The 18,479-nt window shown below is 46.5% G+C and overlaps 1 protein-coding gene across 3 annotated transcripts in view; it reads right to left on the bottom strand.

Annotated features, from left to right (window-relative positions):
• ulk3 (unc-51 like kinase 3) overlaps window positions 1-17,064 on the bottom strand; it is a 50,708-nt gene extending 33,644 nt beyond the window's left edge. The window contains exons 1-6 of one of the 3 annotated variants that reach the window (XM_048617152.1): window positions 16,841-17,064; window positions 12,994-13,134; window positions 8,871-8,991; window positions 7,343-7,447; window positions 6,223-6,366; window positions 4,425-4,507 (exon numbers count right to left, since the gene is read on the bottom strand). In XM_048617152.1, coding sequence (XP_048473109.1) covers window positions 4,425-4,507; window positions 6,223-6,366; window positions 7,343-7,447; window positions 8,871-8,991; window positions 12,994-13,134; window positions 16,841-16,939 — 693 coding nt within the window. In that variant the 5' untranslated portion in view covers window positions 16,940-17,064. The remainder of the gene's footprint in view (window positions 1-4,424; window positions 4,508-6,222; window positions 6,367-7,342; window positions 7,448-8,870; window positions 8,992-12,993; window positions 13,135-16,840) is intronic. The other 2 variants (XM_048617153.1, XM_048617154.1) reach the window with 2 other exon arrangements.
• Between the last annotated feature and the right edge of the window lie 1,415 nt (window positions 17,065-18,479).

The following is an 18,479-nucleotide window of genomic DNA, read 5'->3' as shown; positions in this document are numbered from 1 at the left end:
TCACATCTCACCATACCCCAGGCTCTGTGCCCACTGGCTCACATCTCGCCATACCCCAGGCTCTGTGCCCACTGGCTCACACCTCGCTATACCCCAGGCTCTATGCCCACTGGCTCACATCTCGCTATACCCCAGGCTCTGTGCCACTGGCTCACATCTCACTATACCCCAGGCTCCGTGCCCACTGGCTCGCATCTCACTATACCCCAGGCTCCATGCCCACTGGCTCACATCTCTCTATACCCCAGGCTCTGTGCCCACTGGCTCACATCTCGCTATACCCCAGGCTCTGTGCCCACTGGCTCACATCTCACTGATTGGTGTGAGAAGACGACTCCAGATTTGGATCTGGCCATTCCTCGCGGCTGCTTCGGCGATGGCTTTGAAGACGAGGTGGGTCTGAGCCCGGGATTCCAAAGGCCCGAGTTTCCTGGTGGTTTCTGAGGCGTCTCTGCGGTTGGTCCGGTCTGGCCTGGGGACTCCTTTCCCTGGCTTTGGTGGCTGTTTTCAGCAGCATCGGCCCGAGTGTCCTTCTGACAGCTTTAATCAGTCCATGACTCCATGAGGAGTTTTCTTCAGCATCACAGTGGGTCCAGCCCAGGATTCCAACGGGATTTGGGAGTGGTGGGGTGGGGGTTGGTCGTCGTTGTCGAGCCCAGAGCTGGGAAATGCACTAAGTGAACTTTGTCTTAAATCCGCATTTTTAAAAAAATTCTTTTTTTAAATAACTATTGTGGAATGATTGTTATGCTGAACATTTTAATTCCTTATTTTTCATAGAATTCTTACACAGTGTGGAAGCAGGCCATTCGGCCCATTGAATCTATGCCACCTCTCTGAAGACCATCCCACCCCACCCCACCCCACCCCCCTGCATTTCTCACGGTTAATCCACCCAGCCTGCACATCCCTGGACACTATGGGACAATTTAGCATGGCCAATCCACACAACCTTCGGACTGTGGCAAGAAACCAGAGCACCCAGAGGAAACCCACACGGATACCGGGAGAACATTTGAACACCACACAGACAGTCACCCGAGGGTGGGATTGAACTCAGATCCCTGGTGCCATGAGGCAGCAGTGCTAACCACTGAGCCATTGTGCTGCCCCTAATTTATTATTATGATTTTGTACTTTTGATGGTCTGTAATGCTGCTTATTTTAATTTCCTTATTTTTCTGCTTCTTTTTCCTAAGAATCTGTATGCAGGTACCCTTGTACCTAAGATACCTAACTGGCGACTTGTAACCTTTTCACTGTACTCCTGTGAGTACATGTGACAATAAAGCTAATTCAATTCAGGCCACAGGCCTACATTTAGCTCTTTCTGATCATTCATTCTGTTTTGCCTGTTAAACACAGTGCAGTCAGGAGATGGCTGGGGAATTATTAACGCTAATTACGGCCTCGCACCGAGGAACTGCGATAAGCAGATGTAGCTGTATGAGACACCCAGAGGAATTAAGCATTAGATTAACACTCATAATGGTGTGAGCCAGGCAAGTGTTACCCTCGCAAAGTAACCTTGTGCAGGAATTAGCCAAAGTGCTATAAACACAAGGAAAAGGCGGGATGTATGTTCCCTGGTTAACAATCATTTGTGCAGTCAGCAGTGACTCTGTAGTCAGCACACTAGGCCCTGGTTTGGTAGGTCATGAGTTCAAGACCCACAGCAGGGAAGCTGAGCACCAAATGAAACAAGCGTGGATGCTGGAAATCTGAAACAAAAACAGAGATTGCTGAAAGAAACTCAGTGACCCTCCCACAGAACCGGGCCAACACTCCCAAGGCGGGTGCTGCACTGTCGGAAACATGGTCTTTTAGATGAAACACTAAGGGAGGTCCTGCCTGGGTGCACACAGAAAAGAAAATCCCCAGAGATAGTAGGAACTGCAGATGCTGGAGAATCTGAGATAACAAGGTGTAGAGCTGGATGAACACAGCAGGCCAAGCAGCATCAGAGGAGCAGAAAGGCTGACGTTTCTGGCCTAGACCCTTCTTCAGAAAATCCCCATGTGTGTTCACTTGAGCACGAGCTTCCTGGGGTCCAGGGACAATATTCTTATCTCTAAACAAACATTGCAAGAAGTTAAGAGGAAGCTGGATAAACAGGAGGCAGAAAGGAATGGGTGGTCCTGCTGGTAATGTGGGAGGAAGCTTGTATAAAGAATATAAACACCTTGCACAAGGTGGTCTGTCGTTGGGAGCTTGTTGTGTAGAAGCTGGCTGCAGTGTATCCTCCTGTCTAACATTGATTACATGCTGAAAGTAATATATCGGTAGCAACTTGATTTGGGCCACCCCGAGACTGTGCAAAAGGTGCTACTTGAATGCAAGCTTTTCTTCCTTCCAGGAAACCTCCAGCATGGACTTCTGGCTGGACATGAGTTGATTGGGCGATGAAATGTACTCTACAGAGGGCAGTATCCCATCACCAATCACCCTTTGTTTACAAATGCATAGGCTTTGACTATAGCACTGCCTCTTTCTGAGTCAGTCACTACAGTGTCAATTCTCCTGACATTCACCCTTTTATGTCGGCCCAGGCTCCTTGATTGGACCAGATTAACAGCCCCAATGAGGGAACTCATGTTCTACAAGGTCCAGCTGGCTGACCTCATTACAATCACTACAGGCACCAGTTGGCAACTTGAATGGTGTCACAGTTCCTCATTCCCCAGGCTATGAAGAGCTAGAAGGGGGTCCTTAGCTAGGGTCTCCCCTCCTGATGGTTACCCAGCGTCTGCCACCGGAAAAGGCTTAGAATGTGGACGTTAAGGGCCAGACTGGACCACCACGGTTCCTCAGGTAACTGCCCACAGTTGTTAAATGTACAGAAGGACGACCCACACCTACATACTCCTCCAAACTCATGACCTCTAGGAGGTCAAGGTCAACAGATGCTTGACAACACCACCTTGCGCGTGCTCCCCTCCAAGCCAGTCACCATCCCAACTTGTAGAGTTATAGAGTCCTACAGCGCGGAAACAGACCCTTCGGTCCAACCAGTCCATGCCGACCTTAATCCCAAACTAAACTAGTCCCAACTGCCTGCACCTGGTCCATATCCCTCCAAACATTTCTTATTCATGTACTTATCCATCCATTGATGGATCACTGGGTCAAAATCCTGGACCCACCCCTCAAACAACACTGTGTGGATGTGCCTACAGCAGTTTAGGGCAATGGCTCACCATCTCCAGAGAGATTAGAGACAGGCAACAACCACTGGTCCAGACAGTGATGCCCATAGCCCATGAATAAATTAATATGCCCAGGATACATCGACATGACCAGGAGATACAAACAAAGCAGACTAAACAAGTCGATTTGAAACTCCATATCCCACCTCAGGTTGCATAGGGAAGCAGTTCCAAAATCCCTGTTCATCACCGGAATTGGATATCGCAGCTTCAATTTTCCTTCCGGCCCACTCACTCCTCCCAAAAAGAAACCCACCAGGAAGTTGCAACATCGTGGTTCGATTCTCTCCTTCATGTCCAATTCACTCCTTACCCCCATTCAGTAACCTCCAACTCCACAGCCCTCCCAGATCTCCCGTCACTGCCCCACCCTCTTAGCCCACCGATTTCCATCGTGACGAACACCACCCCACCCTACCTTCAGCCACTTGGAAGACTCCTGCCCCCACCCTCAACACTACACCCTCATCCTCCACTTTCTTCAAACTTGGCAGGTCCGGCTGTAACAGTTCAGAATTGAAGATTCTCGTACAAACGTTTCTGAAGAACTCGCATTGGTCTCGAAACGCGAACTCTGTTTCTCCCTCCACAGATGCTGCCAGACCCGCTGAGTTTCTCCAGCACTTTCTGCAAGTGTTTCAGATTTCCAGCAGTCGCAGTATTTTTCCTTTACTCCTTCAAACTTACCTCCTTGCACCCCACCCCTCTCACCCAACCCCCTCCTAATACCTTGCGTGTCACGCCTTCACCCCCAGGGGATGTTTCACTGCGCTACATAAAAGCAAGCTTTCTTTTTCCTTTATTCATTCACAGGATGAGGGTGTCGCTGGTTAGGCAGCATTTATTGCCCATCCCTAATTGCCCAAAGGGCAGTTCAGAGTCAACCACATTGCTGTGGGTCTGGAGTCACATGTAGGCCAGACCAGGTAAGGATGGCAGTTTCCTTCCCTAAAGGACATTAGTGAACCAGATGGGTTTTTACCGGCAATCAATAATGGATTCACGGCCATCATTAGACTTTTAATTCCAGATATTTTATTGAATTCAAATTCCACCATCTGCCATGGTGGGATTTGAACCCGGGACCCCAGAACGTTATCTGGGTCTCTGGATTAACAATCCAGCGATAATACCGTTGCCTCCCCCTGTTGATGCCACTTTCCCGACCCGTAAAAACACACGTTACCCTGACCCCTGGTGCCGCCCGCAGTCACCCACCTCGACGGCCTTGTTGCTGCGGATTTTCTCTTCCAGCTCCAAGAACGATTTTGATGCAAAGGGCGGCCGTCCAAAGAGAGCTTCTGTAGGCGGGAGGGGGGACAGAGAAGAGTGGGGTCAGTGAGGTCCCTTTTAACTACACCCTACCCCCTCACCCTTTGGTAATGGACTACCCCAGGGTGTTATTAGAACAGGTACCTGGGTAGGTTACGCCAGGTAAAGGTGGCAGGTTTCATTGAATCCCTACACTGTGGAAGAATGCCATTCGGCCCATCTAATCCACACCAACCCACACCCCGCTCCCACCCTATCCCCGTACCCCCACGTTTCCCATGGCCAATCCACCTAATCTGAACATCTTTGGACTGTGGGAGGAAGGAAACCCACACAGACATGGGGAGAATGTACAAACTCCGCACAGACAGGCACCCAAGGGTGGAGTCGAACCTGGATCCCTGGCGCTGTGAGGCAGCAGTGCTATCCACTGATCCACAATACCACCAGCATCACTTGGTGTAACTTTTGACACTTACTCCTGGGTATTTAATTTGTTTCCTATTACGATCAGTGCAACAACAAAGAATCCTCCCATCCAGAAGGAAACCAGAAACCATTGTGGTGTTCCATACTCTTAACTCCTCCCTTTGCCCCCTCGGCCCCAGGACCGCAAAACTGTGCAATCCCTTTACTTTCCCTTTGTTTTACAGAGCCTATGTGAACAAAAGGCCATTCAGCTTTCAACATAGAACAGATGGTGATCTAGCAACCCAGAGACCCAGGACAACAGTTGGGACAACTGGGTTCAAATCCCACCACAGCAACTGGTGGATTTCAAGTGTAATGAGTGAAATCTGGAATTGAAAGCTAGTCTCATCAATTCATCGACTGCCATAAAAGCTTGGTTCACTAATGCTCCTCTAGGGAAGGTAACATGCCACCTTTACCTGGTCTGGCCTACATGTGAATCCAGACCGACAGCAATGAGGGCAATTTGCAAATGACGCAGTGGGACTCTCTAAGGGCAATCAGGGATGGCCTTGCCAGCGATACCCACATCCCCTGCAGAAATAAAATTAGAAGGACTTGAATGAACCAGAGGGGGTTTTACAACAATTATATGGTCTGTATTAGACCAGCTCTTTATTCCAGATGTTTCAAATTGAATTCATGTTTCATGCCTTGATGGGATTTGAACCCGGAGTATTAGCCTGGAGATGTGGATTACTAGCTCAGTGACATTGACACTACGCCACCATCTTCGCTATATCTTCCCTTTAATCTTTCTACCCACTATTTTTAAATCCAGGCGACCTAGTCACTGTTGAACAGGCCGACACCTACTCCCACACAGCTGAGGTTACCATGAAGGACCTGCCTTCTCAACCTGTCCCATCCTTGAGGTGTGGTGACCCTCAGGTTAAACCACCACCAGTCATCTCTAATGGGGGAGAGAGCGCGAGAGTGCGAGAGAAGCCCTAATATCTGGTTAGAACTAAGACAACTATTATCCCAGACCCCTGTCAATTTTGTATATTGCAATCGAATCTCCCATCAGCCTCCCCATCGGGCGAATCTTTCCTCAATAGCTGTGGATTTCCAATTCTGCCGACCTCTTCTGCTCCCTCTCTAGTTCAATCATCCCTTTTTGTAATGAGTCTAGATTATAACTGAAACCGGGAATCTCTATCCCCTTTGCACTCAGAGGCTTTCAAATGGACAATCCCCTGGGCGATGAGAACCTCAGTGGAAATCCCCCTTTCCCAGTCCCAGGATGTGTCGGCCAACATTTTGGACTCACCGTACAGGATGACGCCCACTGACCACAGATCCACGCGGGCATCATACTGTTGGCGACACACCATCTCTGGTGCCATGTAGAGCGGGGACCCACGCAGAACGTGCTTCTCGTCCCAGGGAGACATGTGCTGCGCAAAGCCAAAATCTGCAGGAAAGACAAGACACCAGATCATCACCAGGACCTTCCGAAAGGACAGAAGGGTTTTCAGTTTTTTTTTAAAAACACAAATGCGGCATAAGAACAAGGGACTGCATTCGTATGTTGCCTTCAATGTTGTAAGTCTCTACAAAAGGCACTTCCCTGGAGGGTTATCACACAGCAGGCCACCTAAGGAGATAGTGTGACAAATGGCCTGTCGAAGTGGCAAAAAAGAGGCAGAGAGGGGTGCAGAAGGAGGGAGAGAGGGGGCAGGAGGGAGAGCGGGGTATTGTGAGGAGGGGTTGGCGGAAGGAGAGGTTGCAGAAGGGGGTCAGAAGCAGAGAGCGGGGCAGACGGAGAGGGGACAGAGGGAGAGGGAGGGTTGGAGGGCAATTGAATCTGGTTCCGAGAGCATTTCAATTCCAATCTATTGCCAATTAACACAAAGTTTACTGTTTACAGATGTCCTTTCAGATGATGTTAAGCCCAGATTGCATCTGCTCTGTCAGGAGAACGTAAACCATCCCACGGTCACTCTCGGAGGTCAGTTTTCCCTGGTGGTCTTGCCCAGTTCTTTTACGATGTGACAGGATGTGGCCATCACTGGCAGGGCCAGCATTTGGAGCCTGTCCCTTCAACTGCCATTTCAGAGGGCAGGCAAGAATCAACCACCAGGTCTGGAGTCACATATAGGCCAGACTGGGTAAGGGCAGCAGATTTCCTTGCCTAAAGGACATATGGGAATCAGATGGATTTTTACAACAATGTGGAATTCAATTCCAGAGTTATTCGTTGAATTAAAATTCTACAGTGTGTGGTCAGATTTGAACCCATGTCCTCAGGGCTTAGGCATTGTTAGCTGGCAGAAGGTGCTACATAAATGCATGTCTTTCCTTTCTTTCAACTTCGACCTTCATTGCAATTTTGGAAACACAGGGGTTTGTGGGGTGTAGGGTAGAGGAGAGAATCTGAGTTAACTTACCAGCAAGTTTGAGGTGAGGTGTGCTCCGGGAACTGACCAGAACATTCTGTGGCTTCAGATCAAGGTGAGAGATGTTTCGCTCGTGGAGGTACTGGAGAGCTGACGCTGAAAGGGGAGGAGAGGGAGAAAGAGGAAAGCTGCTGATTCTTAGAATTGGTAAAAGTCTTATGAACTTCTAGCACCTACAATAACACCTTTGTGAAGTTCACAGGTTGATACAAAGATCTTAGATGAGTTTTGTCCTGGGTGCAGACACTAAACTGCCAGCAATCTGAAATAAGAACAGAAACACTGGTGTAATGCGCAGTGCTGTACTGTCAGAGGCAATACAGCATTAAATGCTCAGGCAGGTATACGAGATCGCATTATTCCAAACAGCAATGAGGTCAATGTTTATCCCTCCATTAACATAATTTACCTGTAGACCCTTCTGTGCACAAACAGAATGGGTTGGCCATACTGAAAAGAAATAATTGCATTTATACAGCGACTTTCACATCCCAAAGTGCTTTACAGCCAATGAGGTGATTTTGAAGTGCATAAAGGTAATGGCAAAGTCACCGCTGTCCCAACGGACCAAAGGGCTGCTCTCTCAGCCAAAACAGGCAACTGGTGGTGGCTCAACCTGAGGGTCATCACACCTCAGGCGAATGAAGAGGTGAGACCTTCATGGGAACCCTCAGTCTGTGAAGTCACTGTTGTAATGTAGAAAACACCAACACACACACAGCAAGATCCACCATACAGCAATATAGGGACTACTTGACCCTCTGCTTGTTGATTGAGGGATGAATCATAGAATCCCTACAGTGTGGAAGCAGGCTATTTGGACCATCAAGTCCACACTAATCTCCGACGAACGTCCCACGCAGACATATGCCCTTACCCAACCTTGTAGCGCTGTATTTCCCCTGGCTAACCCGCATATCTCTGGATACTGTGGGGCAATTTAGCACGGCCAATTCACCCAACCTACACATCTTTGGAATGGGGAGGAAACTGGAGCAGCTAGAGCAAACCAAGCAGACAATGGGAGAATGTGCAAACTCCACATAGACAGTCGCTCAAGGGTGGAATCGAACCCAAGACCCTGGCGCTGTGAGGCAGCAGTGCTAACCACTGACCCACCCTGGCACCCTGGGTTGGAGATTGAGGTGCGTGGGGAGGGAGAAAAACCTCTTTCATTGACAGGTACCAAAGAATATTGGCCAGGACAGCTCTTCTCACAGTTTGGTGGGATCTTTTATCTTAGCTTGTTCGAAAGATGGTTTCGAAGGATGGCACCCTCAACAGTGCAGCCCACATCCCCCTTTCGGTGTTGGCATTACAGTGTGCCAATTTGGTTCTGTGCTTACATCTCTGGGGTGGGAGTTGAACTCTCAACTTGCTGAATCCAATGAGAATGTTACCCACTGAGCCAGGGGGAGGGAGTTGGGTGTGGATGATGCTATCTTGGCCCCGGAAGCACTTTGGAACATCCAGTGGATGGGAAAGCTGATACGCCAACGCAGCACCAGTGGTCTCTTACCCAGCTGCTGCAGAAAGCGCCTGGCCACTCCCTCGGGAAGCGCCCTACGAGTGCGGATAAAGTGGGAGAGATCGCCGCCAGCACAGAATTCCATGATCAGGTAAATGTTCTCGCTGTCCCACTGTTGAGTCAGGGTCAAAACGCAGGTTAGAAACTGCAACAAGCAGGAGCCCACAACCCACAACCCACACCCCACTTCCCTCTCCAGCTTTTCCCCATGTCTCTACAAGCAGGAACCCTATCCTGCTACCAAGAATATTCCCAAACAAACGCCACTGATCCACTGAAGACAGACTATACCCACTGACATAAAATCTCCACAGTGTAGAAAGAGGCCGTTCAGCCCATCAGGTCTGTATCAACTCTCCGTACAGCGTCCCATCTAGACCCACTCCCCCACCCTACCTCCATAACCCTGCATTTTTCCATGGCTAATCCATCCAGCATGCACATCCCTGCACACTATGGGACAATTTAGCATGGCCAATCCACCCAACCTGGCCATCTTTGGACTGTGGGAGGAAGCTAGAGCACCCGGAGGAAACCCACACAGACACAGGGAGAATGTGTAAACTCCACACAGTCGCCCAAGGGTCAATTCGATTCCAGGTCCCTGGCGCTGTGAGGCAGTAGTGTTAACCACTGAGCCACTGTGCTGCCCATGAAGGGGATCGTTCTGACTCCATTATTCTCAGTGAGGGGGTTACTTCAGCGGATGATGATCAGAGGTTACCACCCATTACCTACATCTTTATAGCTGGAATATTGAAGTATTTTGTTTATTAATTGTAAAAATATTGGAGATTGGGAGAAATCCTCCTTCATCGAAAGGTACCAAAGAATATGTTCCTTTTCCAACTGGCCAAGACAGGTGGACAAATGGAGGACCTGAGGGGGCAGGGCAATGAAGAAAGTCACATAATAAAACTTCCGGGAATACCCCCAACTCAAGTTGGTGACTCAAGTCTTGGGTTGGCTTGATCCCCCGAGTTGGCCAAGGAATAGGTCGGGGCTTTAAGACTGGCTTCTGGTGTTCCATCAGTCACGGCCACAGCCCTCGCTTCAAGAACTCTCCATTCAATCTTCACTGAATGTACAAAAGAGGTTGGGGACAGGGATAGAATCTGCCACACTCCAGTTCCCTCACCCCATTTCAACAAGGAACATCAACACAAGTCAGACTGGCAGAGGGTAGGAAAGACACACACACACACAAACAGAGCCAAAACATTCAGGAGCAGTAATGCATAAACACACCGATGACATTGCAGACAAGATACACAAAAACACAGAAAACAGAAGCAACAGTAGACTCTTTGGTCCACTGAGCCTTCTCCACCATACAATATGATCACAGCTGATTCCCTAGCTCAACGCAATCCCCCTGCTCCCTCCTCATATCCCTTGACACCTTTTGTATTTCAAAATCAATTTCTTTTTTAATTTTATTCAGTAAATAACAATGGGCAATTGAGCATGGCTAATCCACCCTATCCTGCACATCTTTGGACTAATGGGAAGAAACTGGAACACCAGGGGAAACCCACCCAGAGTTGCGGGAGAATGTGCAAACTCCACACAGTCACCCAAGGGTTGGATTGAACCAGTGTCCCTGAAACTGTGAGGCAGCAGTGCTAACCACTGAGCCACCATGTCACCAACATACTTTTTATGTTCCTGACTGCTTGCTCACCTGCATGCCTGCTTTCACTGACTAGTGTACAGGGAAACCTGGCCCTCTTTGTACATCAACATTTCTCAATCTATCATTGTTTAAACAAAACTGTCATTCTCTTTTGCCTACTGAAGTGGATTACTTCACACTAAGCCGCAACATACTGCACCTGCCCACTCACCCAACTTGTCTAAATCACCCTGAAGGCCCTTTACTTACTCCTCATCCCTCTCAAATTCCTCCTAGTTTTATATCAGCAGCAAACTTGGAAGTATAAAATTTAATGCCCTCATGCAAATAGTTGATAGATATTTTGTTAAAAGCTGGACCCGAGCACTGATCCCTTGCTAATCCACAAAATGATTGCCTTCCATTCCAAAATAAAAATAATTTATTCCCACTCTTGGTTTCCCTGCATGTGAACAAATTTCCAGTCCCTGCTGGTACATTACCCACATTCAATGTGCTTTAATCTTAACACATTAACCTCTAAAGTAGGACTTCAGCAAAAGCTTCCTGAAAATCCAAAAACACTACATATAGGAAGGATGTGGAGGCTTTGGAGAGAGTGCAGAAGAGGTTTACCAGGATGCTGCCTGAATTCGAGGGGATGAGCTATAAAGGACAGGCTAGAAAAATTCAGAACAAAAACAGAAGTTGCTGGAAAAGCTCAGCAGGTCTGGTAGCAGCTGTGAAGAAAAAAAATCAGAGTTAACTTTCTCAGTTCTGAGGAAGGATCACCGGTCCTGAAATGTTAACTTTGATTTTTTTCTTCACAGAATTTGTCAGACTTGCTGAGCATTTCCACCAACTTCTATTTTGTTCCTGATTTACAGCATCCGCAGTTCTTTCAGTTTTTATCTGAAAAAATTTTGGTTGTTTACTCTGGAGTGCTGGACACTGAGGGGAGACTTGATAGAAGTCTGTAAAGTTATGAGATGCATAGATAGGGGCAGCATGGTGGCTCAGGGACCAGCACTGCTACCTCACAGCGCCAGAGACCCCCAAGTTTGATTCCATCCTCAGGCTACTGTCTGCGTAGAGTTTGCACATTCTCCCTGTGTCTGTGTGGGTTTCCACAGGGTTCCACAGTCCAAAGATGTGCAGGTTAGGTGAATTGGCTACACTAAATTGTCCGATAGTGTCCAGGGATGTGTAGGTCAGGTGCATTAGCCATGGGAAATGCAAGGTTACAGGGAAAGTGTAGGGAGATGGTTCTGGTTGGGATGCTCTTCAGAGGATTAGTGTGGACTTGTTGGGCCAGATGGGCTGTTTCCACACTGTAGTGATTCTATAATTTTTTTTAAAAAAGTAGTGGGGCACCTCAGTGGTAAGCACTGCTACCTCACAGTGCCAGGGACCCGGGTTCAAGTCATCTGAGACTGGAATATCTGTGTGGAGTTTATACATTTTTTCTGTGTCTGCATGGGTTTCTTCCAGGTGCTCCGGTTTCCTTCTACAGTCCAAAGATGTGCTGGTTAGGTGGATTGGAGGATAGCCATGCTGAATTGTCCATAGTGTTCAGGGATGTGTAGGTTAGGTGCGTTAGCTGTGGAAAATACAGGGTTAGAGGATGGCCTTCAGAAAGTCTGTGTGGACTTGCTGGGCCGAATGGCTTGTACCCACAGTGTGGGGATTCTATAGATAGAATTAACAGTCAGAATCTTTTTCCCAGAGTTGAAATATCTAATACTAGGAGGCATGCATTTAAGGTAAGAGGGGTAAAAGTTCAAAGGAGATGTGAGGGGTAAGTCTTTTTCCCCCCACAGAATGGTAGGAGTCTTGAACATGCTGCCAGGGTTGGTGGTGGAGGCAGATACGAATGGGGCATTTAGGGGACTTTTAGGTAAGCATGAGTATGCAAGGAATGGAGGGATATGGACCAAGGGCAGGCAGAAGGGATTAGTTTAATTTGACATCATGTTCAGCACAAAATTGTGGGCCAAAGCGCCTGTTACTAAGCTGTACAGTGCTATGTTCTAACCTTTTATCTATTCTACTACTTATATTCTCAAGAGTCCAGTAAAGCTGTGCGTGTGTTTGACAGAGAGACAGTCAGTCAGAGAGAGAGAGAGAGAGAGAGAGAGAGAGAGAGAGAGAGAGAGAGAGAGAGAGAGAGAGAGAGAGAGAGAGAGAGAGAGAGACATATTCACAACCAAAACACACCAACACACTGACACAAACAGACAAAAGAGCCAAGTCAGACAGATGAAGGTACATTGTTACAGCCTTTCTCACACATACATGAGAAACCAAATGCCACTGGAAATCAGATAGAAACAAGCTGTAAACCTTCAGCAAGTCAAACAGCCTCTGCAATGTTAATGCTACTCAAGAGAGAAGCCTGGGGGGAAAGGTGAAGGAAGGCCAGTAATGATGAGTGAAGTTACTTATCCAGCCCTTTTAGTTTTATAACAATATTCATTTTCAGTCTCCACTCAAACACACTTGAAAATCCTTCAGCTGCACAATATGAGGATGCCTGACTGTCTTCAAGATCTCGATCTCAGTCAGCAGATTCTCCACCGAGGCTTTGTTCAAACTTTTCTTACTCACACACTTAATGGCCACGACCTCGCGACTGTTCACCTGTTGGAATACAGTGAGAACCACTTTAGGGAAACAGTTTCACGATAGATTGACTGTGTAAGTGGACTTCACTTGTGATGAGGAACAGTGAAAGCATTCTCGTATTGGTGCAGATTATCCAGTTACAGTCAAGGTATGTACCCATTTATCACTATCTGCACTATCAGGGAGGTGGTGGGGTAGTGGTAATGTTACTGGACTTTGTCACCCAGATGCTTAGGCTTTGAGGGCCTGGGTTCAAATCCTGCCACAGCAGCTGGCAAAATTTAAGTTCAATTAATGAAAAGGTGGAATATAAAACTGTGTCCAGTTCTGGTCTCCCTGTTATCATAGAATCCCTAAAGCATGGAAACAGGCCCTTCGGCCCAATAAGTCCACACCGAACATCAGAGCATCCCAACCAGACCCATCCTCCTATAACTCACCTAATCTACACATCCCTATGGGCAATTTAGCATGGCCAATCCACCTAAACTGCACATCTTTGGACTGTGGGAGGAAACCGGAGCACCTGTACAAAAGGATATTATTAAGCTGGAGAGGGTTCAGAAGAGATTTGCCAGGGTGTTGCTGGGAATAAAGGGTTTGAGTTATAAGGAGAGGCTGAGTAGAGTCATATAGCACAGAACCAGACCCTTTGGTCCAACTCATCCATGTCAAGTTTTCCAAACTAAACTAATCCCATTTGCCTGTGTTTGGCCCTATTTATTTATTTCCTATTTATGTACCTGTCCAAACGCCATGTTGTAACTGTACTTGCATCGACCTTCTGTCAGCTCAGACAGGTTGGGACTGTTTTCTCTGGAGCGTTAAGTTGAGGGGTGACCTTATAGAAGTTTGTAAGATCATGAAGGGCATAGATAAGGTGAATGGCAGGTATCTTTTCCCTATGTTGGGGGATATAAAGACTTAGGGGAAATATTTTTAAGGTGAAAGGAGAAAGATTTAAAAAAGACAAAAGGGGCAACTTTTCTTTTGTTTTTTAAAAACACAGAGTGGTTCGTGGGTGGAATGAACTTCCAGAGGAAGTCGGGTACAGTTACAATGTTTAAAGATATCCAGATAAGTACATGAATGAGAAACGTTTGGAGGGATATGGGCCATGTGCAGGTAGGTGGGGCTACTTTAGTTTGGGATTATGGTCGGCAAAGACTGGTTGTTTCCGTGCTGTATGATTACATATGTATGATAGTGGCCATAACAACTATAATGGATGGTTGTAGATTCACTAATGTTCTTCTGTTGCCCTTTTCTGGTCTGTCCTACGTGTGACTCCACAACCATGTGGTTCACTGTTAACTGCCCTCTGAAATAGGTTTGCCAGCCACTCAAACAAAAACAGAAGTTGCTGGAAAAGCCCAGCAGGTCTGGCAGCATCTGTGAAGCAAAACCAGAGTTAATGTTTTGGGTGTGGTGACCCTTCCTCAGAACTGATGGGAGCTAGGAAAATGTCAGCTTGTATGCAGAAGATAGGTGGAGGGAGAGGGTAAGAAGTAAACAATGGGTGGGGATATAGCCCAAAGAGAGGGAAGAGCAGTTCGACAGACAAAGGAGTGGATAACAATCTGGCTAGGAGGGTGAATAGCTGTTAATGGAGACTGTTAGTGGCTAACAATAGGTAGTGTGTAATGGCAGGTTATGTGATAACAAGGCCTGGTGTGGGACTGGGGGCTTGAACACGGGAGAGTTCTTGAACTCGGTATTGAGTCTGGAGGGCTGCAGGGTCCCCAAGAGGAAAATGAGATGTTGTTCTTCCAGGCAGCAGCATTGCAGCAATGCCTGTTTTCATTTGAGATGTCAAACCAAGGTCCTGTTTAGTCTCCCAAGTACCTGTAAAAGGTCCCACGAGACTATGTCAAGGGCAGGACAAATCGTTCCCTGGTGTCATGGTCAATATTCATCATCACTTGACCAAATCACAGAAAAACAGATCATTAAGGTGATATTTCTCTGCTGTCTGTGGAGCCTTGCTTTGTGTAAATTGCTGCTCTGTTGGTTACAACAATGTCATAAATACTTCACTACAATGTTGTTTGGGACACCATGGGGTTCTAGGTGAATGCAAAACATTCTGTTCTGTTTTCTCAGCTAACACCAATATAATTAAAACTATTATACAATTAAAAGTAGGGCCTTGGGTAGTGTTGTAGAACAGAGAGATCCAGGGATCCAGGTACATAATTCTTTGAAGTTAACATCACATGTAGACAGGGTGGTTCTTGGCATGCTTGCAAAAATGCCAAATGCTCAGGCCTTTTAATATAGGAATTGGGGTGGCAAATTGAGGTTGTACACTGTGTCCAGTTCTGGTCGCCCTGTTATAGGACGGATATTGTTAACCTGGAGGGGGAGTTCAGAAAAGATTTACCAGGATGTTGCTGGGAATGGAAGGTTTGAGTTATAAGGAGAGGCTGGGATGCTTTTTCACTGGAGCTTAGGAGGTTGAAGGGTAACCTTATAGAGTTTTATAAAATCATGGGAGGTAATAGATAAGGTAAATAGCAGGTTTCTTTTCCCTAGGGTGGGGAATTTCAAGACTGGGGGTGTATTTTTAAGGTAAGAGGAGAAAGATTTTTAAAAAAGACATGAGGGGCAATTTTTTTCTTTTACAGAGAGTGGTTTGTTGTGGAATGAACTTCCAAAGGAAATGGTGAATACAGGTATGGTTACAACATTTAAAAGATACTCAGTTAAGCATGTAATAAGAAATGTTTGGAGGGATGTGGGCCAAGTGCAGGCAGGTGGGACTAGTTTAGTTTGGGATTATAGTTGGCATGGACTGATTGGACCCGAAGGTCTATTTCCATGCTGTATGACTATATTACCAACTTCAAAGCAGAACTGTACAATGCTGAAGATACCAAGTTTATTTATACTTCAGCCTGTATTTGATTGAAACAGACAGGGCCATTCATAGTGTGACACCATCGTCAGGCTGGACTGTTTAAAGAGGTGCTAAGGTCAAGCTAAAGTTTTAAACAACACAGATGAAATAGATGCGGTTCAGAACTTCATTTTACTTCAGACCATTAGGACAAGCAAGACACAAAAGACCCTGCATTCACATAACACTTTTCACATCCTCAGGATTGCCCAAATTACTTCACAGACAAAGAACGAGTTGTTCTGTCAATATACACCCATGGCTCGTGAACAAGATGAAAACATGATCAAGTTAGAGTAGGATAATAGGTCAGCACAACATTGTGGGACGAAGGGCCTGTAATGTGCTGTACCATTCTATGTTCTATGTTCTATGTTTTGGTGGTGCTAGGCCAGGGTTGATCAGGAGACCTTCCAATTTTTCTAAACAAAACACTGTGGGGGGTCTTTCATATCCTAAGCAGGTAGTGAGATCCTGCATGCCCAGTTCCATCCCAGTAACGGACCAGATGAGAAGTAAGTTTAAAAGTACTAGACAGACACCAAACAGAGACAAATAAATGGAAATAAATTAAGTCACACGGGTGCTCCTACCAGTCTCTCACCTGTGGCACTGATACCATAAACACACTCACTCCTGGCACTGCTGCTATTTATAAAGGTGCCCCTACCAATGTCTCATCTCTAGCACAAATATCTTTAGGTTACACACACAGAGACGTCCCTGCCAATCTCTCACCTTCAGCACAAGAGCCCTGACCAGTTTCTCACCTGTGATACAGGTGTCATTGCACAAAGCCCCTGCCTGGTTAGAACTGCTCACCTTCCTGTAAGCTTTGTACACAGTAGCATAGGTGCCAGTGCCCAGTTTCTCTGTGAGAATGAACTCCTCCAGTTTGGGTGGAGCGCAGCCAGACGCCATCCACCAGGTCCATTCAAGGGGGTTCGAGACCGACCGAAATCTAACTACTGATGTGGCGGGGGGGGGGGGGGCAAGAGAGAGAAATTCAAACCAGTGTTAACCCTCAAACTCCACCCACCACTTTCACTTTGCAAACTGACCCTGGTCACCCCGACACCAACAACAACTTCCTTCTCTGAGAATGAAATGCTTCCGGGGGCTGGAATATTTGCGATTAAAGTCGCGCTGCTCGCAGTAAACATGCAACTGCATTTGATATACTGAAGAATGTTGCGTTTAATTCTGTTCAAATGCACGGGTACCGTTTGTAAACGTTTTCTCTTTTACGACACACTTCTCAATTTGTGTTGTGCAATTTTAATTCAGGAAGTTCGCTACAGAATTTACAACGCAAAAACAAACCCGGAACTTGCAACGCATGAATTTTTGTTTGTTGTGTAAGTTTTTTTTGCAATGTAAACGTGTAATATATTTTGCAAGTTCAATCGAGGAGAGCAAAATTAGAGGAGATTGGGCATAGACCGGTTTGAACCAGAGCATCATTTTCTGGCTTAGCAATTTCGTTCTTGTTAAGAAGCAATTTCTTGGGAGATGAGTTGTCACTCATTGGGAGTGACACAGTCAAATCGCCTTAGATTGAAAACAACGAATCGATTTTAAAATATTTAACGTATCAGTGCTGGGTAAACAAGCATGTTAAATGGCAGTATTACTTTTCAGTAGAACGAAACCAGAAACTGCTGGAGCACCTATGAAAAGAAAGCAGAGTTAACGTTTCGAAAAGGTTAACAACTCGAAAAGTTAACTCTGCTTTCTTCTCACAGAGACAGCCAGACCTGCTGAATTTCTCCAGCAGTGTCTGTATCTTTTGAGATCTCCAGTTTTTTTTTAATTTTAAGTGCACTAGTCATTGACAGTACAGAAGGAGGCCATTCAACCCTTACTGAACTCCCCCAGGGCGTAATTTAGTCAGTTTCCTTTCCTTCACTCAATTCCATGATCCTGCAAGTTTGTATCCTGCAATTGTCCATCTAGTTTCTTTCAAAGCACTGTTTCTGTTTCCACCATCCCCATGCGCTAGGAGTTACTGGTCATGACAGTTTGCAGTGGAACAAAGATCTTCCTGACATTCTGTTGCATTTTTAGTTGCAGTCTTAAACTAGTGTCCTCTAGTCCTTGTAGCATCAGCCACTTGGGAAGAGCTTGTCAATATCTTATACACCTCTTATCAAAAGGACAGGCCGAGATCTAGTGGTATTATTGTTGGACTATTAATCCAGAGACCCAGGTAATGTTCTGGGTACCAGGGTTTGAATCCCATCGAATTAAGAGTCTAAAAGATGACCACAAAACCATAACCAATTGTCAGAAAAATCCATCTGGTTTACTAATGTCCTTTAGGGAAGGAAGCTACCATCCTTATCTGGTCTGGCCTACACGTGACTCCAGATCCACAACAAAGTGGTTAACACTTAATTACCCAAGCAGTTAAGGATGACCAATAAATGCTGACGTAGCCAGCGACACCCACATCCTGTGA

The sequence above is a fragment of the Rhincodon typus genome, chromosome 36, assembly GCF_021869965.1.
Source record: "Rhincodon typus isolate 14 chromosome 36, sRhiTyp1.1, whole genome shotgun sequence".
Lineage (NCBI taxonomy): Eukaryota > Metazoa > Chordata > Chondrichthyes > Orectolobiformes > Rhincodontidae > Rhincodon > Rhincodon typus.
This window is presented reverse-complemented; position numbering and strand designations above follow the sequence as displayed.